Source organism: Pelophylax lessonae (assembly GCF_965119305.1).
Source record: "Pelophylax lessonae genome assembly, chromosome: 10".
Lineage (NCBI taxonomy): Eukaryota > Metazoa > Chordata > Amphibia > Anura > Ranidae > Pelophylax > Pelophylax lessonae.
This window is the reverse complement of record NC_138777.1, coordinates 139,380,914-139,395,748: the sequence shown is the minus strand read 5'-3', so window position 1 is coordinate 139,395,748 and position 14,835 is coordinate 139,380,914. Positions and strand designations below refer to the sequence as shown.

At 44.8% G+C, this 14,835-nt stretch overlaps 1 protein-coding gene across 1 annotated transcript in view; it reads left to right on the top strand.

The window, feature by feature from the left end:
- NFATC3 (nuclear factor of activated T cells 3) overlaps positions 1 to 14,835 on the top strand; it is a 973,084-nt gene that overhangs the window by 847,705 nt on the left and 110,544 nt on the right. Inside the window, exon 9 of the mRNA XM_082271077.1 lies at positions 8,748 to 9,761. Coding sequence (XP_082127203.1) covers positions 8,748 to 9,761 — 1,014 coding nt within the window. The remainder of the gene's footprint in view (positions 1 to 8,747; positions 9,762 to 14,835) is intronic.

The window sequence follows — 14,835 nt, the reverse complement described above, 5'->3', positions numbered from 1 at the left end:
ATTTATTTATGAAGAATCATATCCCTATGTTGGGGATTGTGAAGGGAGACCTTCATATATGGCAATCATTAACCCTGACATGGTTTGGACGCTGTAGCGCGCTTAAGATGAACATTTTGCCCAGATTACTGTATTTATTGCAGGCATTACCGATTGCTGTCCCTATGTCTTTTTTTCAACAGATCCGGAAAATGTTTTGCACTTTTATATGGGCCTCCAGATCTCCTAGGATCAGGCTTCAAGTCCTGTCCCTTCCAAAATCAAAGGGGGGAGTAGGCCTTCAGGACATGCTCCGATATTACCGCGCATCGCACCTCGTCCGTGTCTTGGACTGGCATTGTAATTTTGCCTCTAAGTGATGGGTGGGTCTGGAGATTGGTGCAGCTGGCCAGTTGACCTCCCCGGCCCCTTGGTCCTCTTTTTTGCCTATGGACCCTATCTTATCACACTCTACGAGAATCTCGGACAGTCCAACAACATCCAAAGATAGCTCCTGCGCCTTCCCCTCTTATCTCTATACTTGGCAACCCGGATTTCCCCCCGGGATGTACAAGTGCTAAGATACGTGGACTAGCCCAAATTGGAAAGATATGATTACTTGAAGTATGGCAGCAGGGCCCTGTGCCCACCCATGGGGAGATTGCTGCATGGCCCGGATTAGATCTGGACCACTTGAGTATCTATCAATTACGACATTTCCTCCTTTCTGTTGGACAAAGGGGCTATATACCAAGGGCTTTAACTCCTTTTGAATCTTTATGTAGAGCAGGGGCTCCCCTCAAACATACTCTATCCCTATTCTATTCAATCTTAGTGGAGGAACGAGAGGAACAACAGCTGTTGTTTCTATCTCAATGGGAGCGGGAACTTGCAATTACGTTGACGAAAACACAAAAGAATAAGATCCTAACACTGGTGCATACATCTTGTATGGACTGCAAATATCAGGAGGTAGGATATAAAATATTAACTAGGTGGTACAGAGTCCCCGTGCTGATGCATAGGATGGGAGCAGATTGCTCAGACAGGTGTTGGTGTTGCGGGTCGGAGGCGGGTTCAATGCTCCACATTTTTTAGACTTGACCACTACTGCGACCCTTTTGGATTAAAGTTGCGGCAGTCATTAAGCAACTGACTGCAGTCGAGGTGGGAGGCGATCCAGCGTATTGTCTCCTCCACCTCACGAGAAGTTCAATCCGCAGATATAAGATGTCCTTGACATTCCGACTTCTCAATGCTGCAAAGGCATGTATTCCAGCCATGTGGAGACAAACTCAACCTCCGGGAAGTAGATTATGGTACTCAAAAGTTAATGAGATTTATAAGATGGAGGAGTTAACTGCCAATTTAAAGAACTGGGAGGACCAGACTAGAGACTGATGGAGGCCCTGGGTGAATTTCACTGGTACAGAGGCTTATAAATTGGAAGTAATTTAATGTGGCTCCTCATGGAGTGCATTAGATTTTTGTATTGGGCTACCCTGGAGGCCCTATTTTGAACTGTTTTTTTTTTTTTCTTTGGGGTTAGACTATAATAGGCATTCTTCCAAGGCACAGAGATAGGCACGATGAGTGCCTTTCTAACTCGGATGACAATGATAGGAGACTTATTATGGGTTAAATTCTCTCTTCTTTTTTTTTTTTTTCTCTCTTTAATGATTTCTCACACCGCAATTAAATAAGGTTTTTTTTCACTTAGGGAGTTTGTATTCTTATCACGTTGTATTAAGTTTGAATTTGCATTTTTAATATTTTTTGACACAAGGAGGAAATCACAATGTGTATCATACGGTTTGAACACTTTTTTTTTTTTTCCCTATCACGATGTTTAATATTCACATTTTTTCACTGATCATGATGTGGGTTTTTATCCACATTTCTCCCAGACAAACACAACTGTAGCACATTTAAAATATTGTAGGCGTGGCGACCGCCATCTAAGATGGCCGCTTAGTCCGAGTGCTCCGGCGTGTGCCCCACTACTTCGCTCTCTACAGCCATCCACAGTGACGGTATAGACTCCCTACTTACCGATTCGGGTGTGGGAACTTCTCCAGCGTGCAGTCGCCATGACGAGGAGGAAGACAGAGGTGCCGGCCGCCCGCAAGTTGCCCGAGTTTTTCCCACCGGCCGCCGCCATACTACGACAAAATGGCGCCGCAGCGCTTCCTCTCCCACAAAGCATCCGCCCTCTAGAGGCGGCACGCACGAATGACGTGTCAGCACCTGCGACTCCCAGGCTTTCAGAGCAGAGCAGCCCGATGCGTCCCAACAGATCGGCGGACTCCTCAGCATCTACACCCTCCACACAGAGCCCAGCTAAATCGCGGCAGAGGTGGGAGGAGGCCCTGCCATCCCTGGAACATCCCCATATGGAGGTGAGCAACACTTCTCCCGATGATCTCAACCCTGGGGCCTACATACCACCCCCTAACCCATTTGCCTCAATCACCACAATGGGTCAACTGGTGTCGGACACCACATTAAAAGACATGATGTTTATGCTCCACAACTCCATGCAGGAAAATGTCGCTGCTTCTATCGCCTACTGTCAGAAGGAGTTACATGGGCTTGGTCACAGGGTTCACACCCTTGAAGACAAAATGGGGGAAGTTACTGTTTCACATAATGCCCTGATAGATTCCCATACCGCACAACAGAGTGATATCCACCGTATTCAAGCTAAATTGGCAGACCTGGAGGATAGGTCCCGGCGTAATAATCTTAAAATACGCGGTATCCCAGAATCTGTGACGCCAAACCAACTACCATCCTTTGCCAGGGAACTGTTCCAGACAGCGGTCCCGGAACTCACCAACGCAGACTTAATGATCGATAGAATACACCGCATTCCTAACCATCGTTCCTCCCACAAGAAGTTTCTCAGGATGTCCTGCTCAGAGTACACTTCTTCCAGGCCAAGGAAAAGATACTCGAGACCTTTAGACACAAAGATCGCCTTCCAGAACAAGCAGCAACACTCCAAGTCCTCCCTGATTACTCCCAATACACCCTGCAGCAACGACGCAACCTTAATTCTATCACAAAAGCCCTCCGAAACCATACAATCATATATAAATGGAAATATCCAGCAAAACTTTGTGTGACCCATCAGGGCACCACATCTTATATCACTACCATCGATCAAGGGATTCGCTTGCTACGACAGTGGGGAATTGTCCCTGACCCTCCATATGCTCCTCCACCTTCCAGCGCTCCACCACCTCAGCGTGTACAACCTGACTGGCACATCGTGTCAAGACCGTCCAGATCATCCAACCGACACAAGTGATACCATATCTTCACTGGGCACATCCGGCCCCACTGTCTTCAATGGGCACCTACCACCCTGCTCCTGACCCCCACTGCCTTTGCAATTTCAATTGCACACCTGGTCTTCGCGGACCAAGTCTTTTTTACCACCTGACTCCCTTTTTTGTCTCTTGTCTCCCTTTGTCCTTCCTATTTTTGTATTTTTTTACAGTTCTCGAACCTGAATCCTGTTTTTGAATCCTCTACTACTCATTACTGTTGACCGCATGCAACTTGCAGTTCCAGAGATGGACGAGACCCTGTCTTTGGTCTCCAGTCGTAGACTGTGCCTCCTGCTCCTACGTACTTATGACTGCTCGCTATTCAGGTACCTGTTTCTGCCTTGCTGTTGCCCCACTCTTATTGTTCCCACCTTTGCTTCCCATAGCCTGGACACTGCTCGCACAGAGCCTAACTGATGTTTTCCTCGCCATATCGTCTTGCTCTTTTGATACTTTTTTTTTTTATGTCATCATGCCTCTTCAATTTCTTTCTTTGAATGTTAAGGGTCTCAATCACCCCGCCAATCGCTATTCTATGTGGCAGGAGGCTCTAACGTCCAAAGCGGATGTCCTGGCAATACAAGAAACTAATTTTAAACAAGATTCTACTCCTAAATATTCCCACCCAGACTATCCACACGTATTTCTAGCTTCGTCTGCAGAGAAGAGAGGTGTTCTGGTGGCCTTTCGGGCCTCTGTGTCCTTCGCCTACTCTAGGGTGGTGCAGGACGTAGAGGGCCGATATATTATCATTAACTGTACTTTGGACAATTGTCCTTACACAATTGTAAATGTATATGCCCCCAATACACACCAACTGAAATTTTTACGCAAGCTGTGTTCTAAAATTGCTAAGTTAAGGGTGGGCAAATTGATCATATGTGGTGATTTTAACTTGGTGGCGGACCACGGCATGGACTCCTCCTCTAGGGGCAAATCGACCCTACCGTCTCTGGCTACCCTTATTCACTCTGAGGGGCTCCATGACGTGTGGCGCTACCATCACGCGGACTACTCCTACTTTTTTCCCTGTCACAACACGTATACTAGAATAGACATGTTCCTAGTAGACTCCTCCACCTTACCCTTAGTAGCAGACACTTCCATATCTCCGATCACATGGTCCGATCATGCAGCCATACACATGACTATTTCCACCAGCCCGTCTACCCCATCCTCCTTCATTCGGCGTTGTAACAACTCCCTCCTTTCTGATCCAGATTCCCTCAAGTATATACGAACACAGTTGCAGGACTTCTTTGAAATTAATAACACCCCTGGGATCACCCCCACCAACTTGTGGAATACCCATAAGGCATTTGTCAGGGGACTTCTCATCCAAGTGGGTTCTCGCTTTAAGAAAAAATACCAGGCTAGGCTTCACGCTCTTATTACCGAGATCCATTCCCTGGATGCTATTAACAAAGCTACACCCTCCCCCACCAACGCTTCTAAGCTCACATCTCTTAGGTCAGATCTACGCAGACTCTTGGTTGAACGCCACGACAAATGGTTAGCTCGCCTTCACCTAAATTATTACTCCTCTCATAACAAAGCCGGTAAGTTTCTGGCTTCTAAACTGAAGGCCAAGAGAATCAAAACTAAAATAGACTCCATCACTCAACCCCATACCGGTGCTAAATATACACATCCCCACAAAATTGCTGACGCATTTGCGGACTATTACAGCTCCCTCTATAAACTAGCTACAGACTCGGATACGCCGCAACCCACTGAAACAGACATACAGACATTCCTGAACCGCCTTAACTTACTTTCCCTATCCGCAGACTCCCTTTCCCTCTTGAATAAACCCTTCACATCCTCTGAACTGGCTAGAACATTGAAAGCTCTACCAATGCACAAATCCCCTGGTCCAGATGGGCTAACAAACGAATACTACCACACTCTGCAAGACGTCTTGCAGCCGCATATGTTGCTTCTGTTCTCTGAAGCCGTTACAACTGGTGCCCTCCCGTCTGAAATGCTCCAAGCCAATATCACTACTCTCCCTAAACCCGGGAAACCACCCTCCACTCCTGCCAACTTTCGACCCATCTCGTTACTAAATAATGATGTTAAAATCTTCGCCAAACTTATAGCCAACAGGGTTGCATCAATTCTTCCGACATTGATAGGTGCGGACCAGATGGACTTTTTAAAAGGTAGACAAGCTCCAGACGCTACCAGGAGAGTGGTTAATTTGATCCACCACACGGAACAAACTAAAACGCCTTCTCTGCTCCTCTCCATTGACGCAGAGAAGATGTTTGACCGCGTCCATTGGGGCTATATGCAAGCGATCCTGTCTGCCATACTTACCCTATATTCTTCCCCTTCGGCCAAAGTCCTGTCAGCGGGGGTACTATCTAAATCCTTCTCCATAATCAATGGCACTCGACAGGGATGCCCCCTCTCCCCTCTCATTTTCAACCTCCTAAACGAACCCCTAGCGGCATCTTTTAGACAAAGTCCCCTAATCTCCGGGTTGAAATTTCAACGATCGCGCCACGTAATCACATTGTTTGCTGATGATGTGATCCTCAGCCTTACAAATCCTGGTGTTTCACTCCCGGCGGCCCAAGATATCTTACAATTGTTCAGCAGACTCTCCTACTATAAAGTAAATTTTAGTAAATCGGTCATCCTTAATATGGGGATTCACCCTAATGCTCGCACCCATCTACAATCCACTCTACCATATACATGGTCCACATCACCCCTGCGTTACCTGGGCATTAATCTCACTTTCCCTACTGCTAACCTCATACCGTCTAATTTGAAACCCCTGACATCCTCCATTTCAGCAAACGTAGCCAAACTTAGGAACACTGAACTATCCTGGAAAGGGAGAATCACAGCTTTCAAAATGGTGTGCCTGCCAAAAATACTCTACCTCTTCCGCACCTTACCGGTGTACATTCCCCTCAAATACCTTAGACCCCTTATTTCACTCCTTCGCACGTTTATCTGGAAAAAGAAAAGGGCTAGGTGCTCCTACGCCCATATGATACGCCATAAATCAGTGGGGGGTATAGGCCTACCTCATCTTGTGGACTATCATCACGCAGCCCATTTAGCACCCTTATGTCACTGGTTCTCCTCACACTCTGATCTTCCCTGGTGCCCTATAGAAACTTCTGTCTCGAAAGTGACGGACCTTAGTGTATTGCTTGTTGCAGATAGATGGAAAGCGCTCTCCCTTCATCCCCTTCCCCTCCCTACGCAGGCTTCCATAATATCTTGGAGACTTCTGGCTCCCCATATTCCACGTTCCGCGTCGTCAGTGGAAGTCCCGTTACCATTTGACGCTCTCAATGTCCTTCTCCCATGTGTTAATCTATCACAATTCACCTCAACTGGCATCACCACCATGGCACAGCTCTACCAAGGCTCGAATCTTAAATCATTTGTGTCACTAGCAAGTGAATATTTATTGCCAGCTCGGGCCATTTATACATACAACAGTATTGCCAGCTTCCTCTGCAAACATCCACCCCCAAAGCTTCTCCTTCCACCTCAACTGTGGCAATATCTCTCCAACCCTCTCTGCACTACGAAAGGTATTTCTATGTTCTACAACACCTTTAGTCACAAGGCTACCTTCCATAAAACACCGCATATGATCGCTTGGGAAGGTGACATTCGCCAACCCTTTTCAGAAGCGCAATGGCAGCTGGCCGTTCGCGCTACCTACAAGACATCTTGATGCGTCTCCCATTGGGAACAGGCTCAAAAAGTTATTACTCGTTGGTACCTTACACCATATCGCTTATCGAAAATTTATGTTACTCAGAGCCCCTTATGTTGGCGCAGTTGCGACCAGGTGGGCACCATTGTTCATATTTTTTGGTTCTGTAAAAGCTTGACCAGTTTTTGGGGTAAAACCTTTGAGATTCTATCTGCTATTACCGGTATACTAATATCATCCAACCCTGCCTTGGCTCTTCTCAATCTAGGTCTGGACACTATACCACCTCACATGAGAACGGTTGTGGTGCATACTTTTATCGCAGCACGAACGGTAATAGCTAGATATTGGAAACAGCCCATTGCTCCTTCTCATCTTGAGGTTATAAAACAAATTAACTACCATTACTCCCTTGAAAAAGCATACGCTTTCTCTACTCTACGAGGCCCAAAATTCCACAAAGACATGATACTTTGTTCCTTCTAACTGAGTGGATGTTGATATACATGCACTAGATTCCTCATTAATACTTTAAGTATAAGCAATCTCTTTGTATGCCATGTTATCCCTACCCCCATTTCCCCCCTATTGTTTTCTGTGTCCGTGTTATCCCCTGTTGTTTATTTTTTTGTGACTTGAAAACTCAATAAACATTATTGAAAGTAAAATATTGTAGGCAAACACGTATGGTGTATTTTTTTTTTTTTTCTCTTGATTTGTTTGTCTACTTTTTCATGATCATTTCTGTATAAAGGGTAACTGTTCCATGGAAAATGTATATTTTGTTTTTTGTTCTATTTTGATTGAAAAATAAATAAAAATTATTAAATTAAAAAAAAAAAAAAAAAGAAAGCAGCTACAAATCCTGACTTTTATTAAAAGGGCACTTATCTGTCCAGGGATCCAGCAGTGTCCTCATCGGAGCTAGTTCTTGACTAGCTTTTAGGCTCCCAGTGCTGGCATCATAAATGCTGGCAGCTGACTGCTGCTGCGTTTTGTGAATGCCCCGCAGACTTCTGGGACCTGTGATGTGTCCTAGAAGACTGCGGGGAGGAAGGGGGAGAGGAGAACGTTCGCTTGGGTTGCGTAGTTGAACCAAGTGGGAGTGGGTACCTGTCAAAATTAGGTACCTGCTCACCCCCAAAAAACAATTGCATGCCAATTTTTATGGCAGTTACATTTTTAGGGAGATTCACCCTCTCTATTTAGCCCATTTACAGTTATCACTGAAAGTAAAAAAAGTTCCCCAAATTTTTGGTTTTCACCAGAACAGAAACAAATGGAAAATCTTCCAATGAGGATGCTTGTTGTGACTCTGGTAGCAACCAAAGATTCTCTTTTGAGAAATGTCCTCTTATTTCCTGTTTTGGCTTTGGGACGGAAAGTGAGAGGAAGTCTTCCCAATTGGGACACAGATGGCAAAAAAAGGACAGGTGTTATGACCCTCCCTTACTTTATCCAAAAATAATCAAAAAGGGAGGAACACCTGGCGCTTAAAATCAGGAAGCAAAAGAAGTAAGAGAAAGGAGAAAGATCAGAAAAGCCTGAGTGAAATTGTAACACTTAATTGGCATTCCACTTCCAGGTCAAAGACCAAAAAAGTGTCAAAGCAAAGGAACTACAATGCAGTGATGTTAGACTATTTTGGTTAGGACTGTCTCTTTACTAACTTTGTTCAGATTTCTTAAACAATAAGCTCGAATATTACATGCAAAATCTCATGTTACTTGTATTTTTTTCAGCTTTACAGAAAGAAAAATGCACTGAGGAGAATGATCTGCCAGTTGTGTCTGATACATCCTTGCAGCATGTTGGTAATGTTTCTGGGCAACAAGTTCTGCATTCCAACAGGCCTTGTTCCGATCAGAGATATAACAATGTGAATATAATGGGCTCATTGAAACAGACTTTTGGATGCCCTTCTGAAACAGCATACTCAACACTCAACCAGAGAGTTCCAGACCTTTCACAAGATAGTAACATTAATGGGAGATCAGAATTCCTGTCTTCGACATTTCAGCAGTTGTATCATGTATCAGCTTCTGTTTCTAGGTCTTCCTATGCATCTATACAGTCTAATGCAATGCACAGTGGACAATCAAGTCTTCCTCTTCATTTAGCTCCTGCTCAGGAGTATGATCCCTTGCGTTTTCAGCAAGAAATAGCTGTGCCTCGGCAGCTCAGCCTTAGTCATCAGCCCATGGCAATTGCAGAGTTTCCTGCCTCCACCACAGTCCCTACATCCTCATTCCCTTCCATTACTGAACCATTGATCCATGTAATGCAATCACCACAGCTTCAGCAGGTCAGTTACCACTGTCCAAATACTGTGCAAAATACCATCACTTCAACAAATCAATTCACTAGGCATCCACCACCTCAGCTTACATCGGTTTCTTACAATCTTGCAAAACCTGAGCCTACCTCTTCCCCAACTGGTGCTGCTTTATCTTCATTAACACACTCGCCAATATCTAGTTCATCCTCTCCTCAGCTCCAGAAAATGTCATTCAAACCTGCCACTTCAGCTGTAGCTGATTCATCACCGTCCCTCAACCCCATGGCACGATCTGGACAACTACCTGCTCAAACACACAGAGTTAGACTGAGTACACTTTCTTACCCTGCCAATCATGGCCATCAAGAAATTCAGGAATCTTCTTCATTCCATCCTGATGACTCACTTTCTGAGGAGCCTGAGGATGGTGAGTTGGGTTTCCAGGCAATTGGCTTGCAGGACATCACACTGGATGATGGTAAGAAATGTAGAATACCTAAAATGCATTTATGTTAACAGAAATTTGTTGAAGAAATGCCTTTCCTGCAAGGCCATCATTTCTTTGTAGGGGATAGGTACACTGCATATGCCGTAAGAGCTGGTTAAAGGTTTACAAATTTTAATTTCTAGCTTGTGAGTTAAATGTTCTAGAAAATACATTTATCTGCATGTTAATACAAGAAGATAACTGCGCTAACTAATGAGATCCAGCACCAACTTAAATTGCGACAAACAATCAAAAAAGTATATATAAATAAGTTGCGCTAAATTGTGTTATAAATGGCAATGAATGTCAAATTAAGGCACAATATGATAACTCCAAATGAATGTCCTCTGAAAGTCCCAAATAATCTCCAGAAATAAACACAGTCCAAAATGTAAATTCCCAAATCAGAAACGTGTATCACCGGTGATGTAGTCTCCTTACCGGATAAAGGAAAGGGAAAAGCCAAACTCAAATTAGGTCTGCCAATCTCAGATCTGCAAGCCCATATTCATCTCAGGTGATGGATGGAAATCATGTAAAGAAAACAGAAGCTTCCATAGCATAATACTGTTGTTAAATGACACCCTGAGAAGTGCACACCACCACCAGAGCAGATAAGGATGAAAGTTATGCACCAGCACCCCTATGTTCCAAATGCTTACCAGAAGATAGGTAAAGGGACACACAAAAGCCACCAAATTCAAAGATTCAAAGATCACCCCAACACCACTGCCTCTTACCAAATCGCATATGGGTAAACGCCAAATATCCCATGGATGACGCTCGGAACCAGCAGTAGGTGGAACGATCACTCCAAATCACAACCAAGTATGTAATAAAAGAAAGCTTGATAGTGTAAAACCAACAAACCCTTTATTCACAAATGGTAAATTTTACTCACAAACATAAGAAGCATCAAGCGTAGATACAGGGATTGAGATGAGCCGCCGGCCGGTCGGCTCCTCCGCCCGTCCTCAACAAGCTGGTGACGTCAGTACGCCGCGACCGACGCACGTTTCGTCAAATATGACGTTTTCAAGGTACGGGCGGCGTGCTGACGACACCGCTTAAATACATTAGGAATCACGCCCCGTGTGACCATCGAGGGCGGGACCATCTGCCATCTTGCCGAAGGTTGGTCTTCGGCAAGATGGCGGATGGTCCCGCCCTCGATGGTCACACGGGGCGTGATTCCTAATGTATTTAAGCGGTGTCGTCAGCACGCCGCCCGTACCTTGAAAACGTCATATTTGACGAAACGTGCGTCGGTCGCGGCGTGCTGACGTCACCAGCTTTTTGAGGACGGGCGGAGGAGCCGACCGGCCGGCGGCTCATCTCAATCCCTGTATCTACGCTTGATGCTTCTTATGTTTGTGAGTAAAATTTACCATTTGTGAATAAAGGGTTTGTTGGTTTTACACTATCAAGCTTTCTTTTATTACATACTTGGTTGTGATTTGGAGTGATTGTTCCACCTACTGCTGGTTCCGAGGGTCATCCATGGGATATTTGGCGTTTACCCATATGCGATTTGGTAAGAGGCAGTGGTGTTGGGGTGATCTTTGAATCTTTGAATTTGGTGGCTTTTGTGTGTCCCTTTACCTATCTTCTGGTAAGCATTTGGAACATAGGGGTGCTGGTGCATAACTTTCATCCTTATCTGCTCTGGTGGTGGTGTGCACTTCTCAGGGTGTCATTTAACAACAGTATTATGCTATGGAAGCTTCTGTTTTCTTTACATGATTTCCATCCATCACCTGAGATGAATATGGGCTTGCAGATCTGAGATTGGCAGACCTAATTTGAGTTTGGCTTTTCCCTTTCATTTATCCGGTAAGGAGACTACATCACCGGTGATACACGTTTCTGATTTGGGAATTTACATTTTGGACTGTGTTTATTTCTGGAGATTATTTGGGACTTTCAGAGGACATTCATTTGGAGTTAACATCATATTGTGCCTTAATTTGACATTCATTGCCATTTATAACACAATTTAGCGCAACTTATTTATATATTTATCTGCATGTACAAATGCCAATATGGAAATATTTTCAATTTTTGGCACAGCTTAGTATTACCTTTATAATACGGCATTGGTGTAAATGGTCACAAATCAATTTGTTTAGCTTATCCAGCTAACTGTGAAAAGTAGTTAATCATATTTACTAGTCAAATTAGTAAACGGTGTAGGGATTGGTTTTTATGGGTAACTTGGCTTTGCATGTTTTGTTTGCTTTAAAGGGAAGACAGTGTGTCTTTTCTTAGAGCAAGTAGTGTCCGGAATAATGCATCTTAAAGTCTTTGTGGGTTGTGTCCAGCATTGGAGAGATACTACTACCCACATGTTTACACACGCAATCTTGCTTTGTGTGTGTGTGTATAAATAAATATATATATATATATATATATATATATATATATATATATATATATATATATATATATATATATATAGTCCCCTCATATGATAAGTATACAGATGCGCCCCTCCTATAATGAGGAGTATATAGTATACAGAGGTCCCCCTCCTATGAGGTGGACCTCTGTATATAATAGCATACAGCGGTCTCCCTCCTATGATGAGTATATAATAGTATACAGAGGTCCCCCTCCTTCAGATTTCACTAACCCAAGCCAATGTGAATTTTTACCCTGAAACCAAGTCCACCAGTCCACCCCCCAGACCAATGGAAAGTCTGGCTAGCTTAGCCAATCTGTGGATGCAGATGTCCCTCATGTCTTCCCTTACACACACATATAATTGACTCCATGGTGTCATCTAACACAGAGCTGCTAGTGCAGATCACATCATGGTGATCCTTATTGGTCCAAGGCGAAACACAGGTTTATACCCAACACCTATGTGATGCGACAGCACAGACACAGGCCAGATGAAGGGCAAAGGATCAGGTGTAGTCAGATCCATTCACAAAATTCTCCACTCCAACTCCAACTCCTCTGACAACATGCAGTAATCAATGCACCATCAATTTCTAGTCCTTTCACTGAGCACATTCTGGGGACACTGCTTCCCACAATGATCCATCCCCAGTCCTGTCACTGAGCAGAACCTGGGGACACTGCTCCCTAAAATGCTATACATTCCCTGTCCTGTCACTGAGCAGATCCTGGGGACACTGCTCCCCACAATGATCCATCCATTCTCAGTCCTGTCACTGAGCAGATCCTGGGGACACTGCTCCCCGCTATGATCCATCCATCACTACTATCACTGAGCAGATCCTGGGGACACTGCTCCCCAATATGATCCATCCATCCCTAGTCCTGTCACTAAGCAGAACCTGGGGACACTGCTCCCCACAATGATCCTTTCATCCCCAGTCCTGTCATTGAGCAGATCCTGGGGGGGGGGGGGGGGGACACAGCTCCCCCAGTATTATCCATCCATCCATCCCTACTCCTATCACTGAGCAGATTCTGGGGACACTGCTCCCCACTATGATCCATCCATCACTACTATCACTGAGCAGATCCTGGGGACACTGCTCCCCACAATGATCTATCCATCCCCAGTCCTGTAACTGAGCAGCTACTGGGGACACTGCTCCCCACTATGATCCATCCATCAATACTCCCATCACTGAGCGGATCCTGGGGACACTGCTCCCCACTATGATCCATTTATCCCCAGTGCTGTGACTGAACAAATCCTGGGTACACTGCTCCCCACTATGATCCATCCACCACTACTATCACTGAGCAGATCTTGGGGACGCTGCTCCTCACTATGATCCTTCTATCCCCACTCCTGTCACTGAGCAGATCCTGGGGACACAGCTCCCCACTATGATCTATCCATCCCAAGTCCTGTCACTGAGCAGGTCCTTCACAATGAATGTGACCACACACAGAGGATCAGTACATCCTTATCCAAGGGCTATAAAGATACAGCTCCTTGCTGCAGAGCTCCAGCTGTGTCTATAATAACACACGTGTCCATGAATGTATGGCTTCAAAGAGAGCCACCTGCCTAGTAGAAATTAATGCAGATAGAGAAGCTGTTCTCTCCAGGGGATGCTTCAGTGTCACCATCGCCCCTTACCTTGCTAAGTATGTGCTCTAACTCCTGTTGGTGCTTGTACTGTATGAGACTCTCTCCAATTGTTTCTGCTCAGCCCTGTAGGCTCCTTCCAGTGGATCCAGTCCAGAGGGTCCTTGGCACAAAGTCCCAACTTGGAGCTGTAATCCAGATCGGGGGGGTGTCTGGGGGGGGGGCGGTGCCCCTTCATTGCGCACAGTGGTGCCCAGTTGAAGGAGATCGGCTTGCAGAGGAGAGGAGAGCTGGACAGGGAGGAGGTGGAAGAGGAGCAGGGGGAGGGGGGAATACTGGAAAGGTAATGCAGGATGCAGATTAGGAAGCTCAATAGGTGGACCAGGTTGGTAAAGGAGCTCCAATTAACACAATGGCAGACTGACAGGCAGCCAGTAAGCATGGAGAAACTGTTTACTCAGTGTTTAAATACAGTTATAAAGGATTTTATGGACCGATGGTCTGTTGCTAGGCAGATTAGAAAAAAAAAAAAAGTCTAATCATTAATTAGACTTTTTTTTCTAATCTACCTAGCAACAGCAGCAGAGAGAGATATAAAAATCAGGGAAGGGAACTGCAAGAGCAGGACTAGCAATTAAAGGCACAGAACACATTTTATCACACACACGCATATTAAGGTGTATGTTTTTACAAAGTTAAAAGTTCAGCAGAAAATAATTATATTGTTTATTTGTATTTATTTTTTCTGCAACATCTGGTGGGGCGCTGCTCCTGGAGCCCCTATGGATGAGCTTCCACTGTTCATTTCATAAGTAAGCTTAAGCTTGACATAATCTAGTAGAATTTAGTTGAACATTTTTGAGAATTTATTTTCAGAACTTGTTTGATCTTGGCAGCTCACATGACTGGCTTTTGTCTGTCCTGGATACTCCCTGTATTGGAGGGACAGGGTGTGCCTGTATGTAAACATCAATTTTATTGTGAATATGTGGGATTATATGGCTAGTGAGGAGGTGGAGTCTTTGCGGATGGAGGTTTAGGCTAAATGTA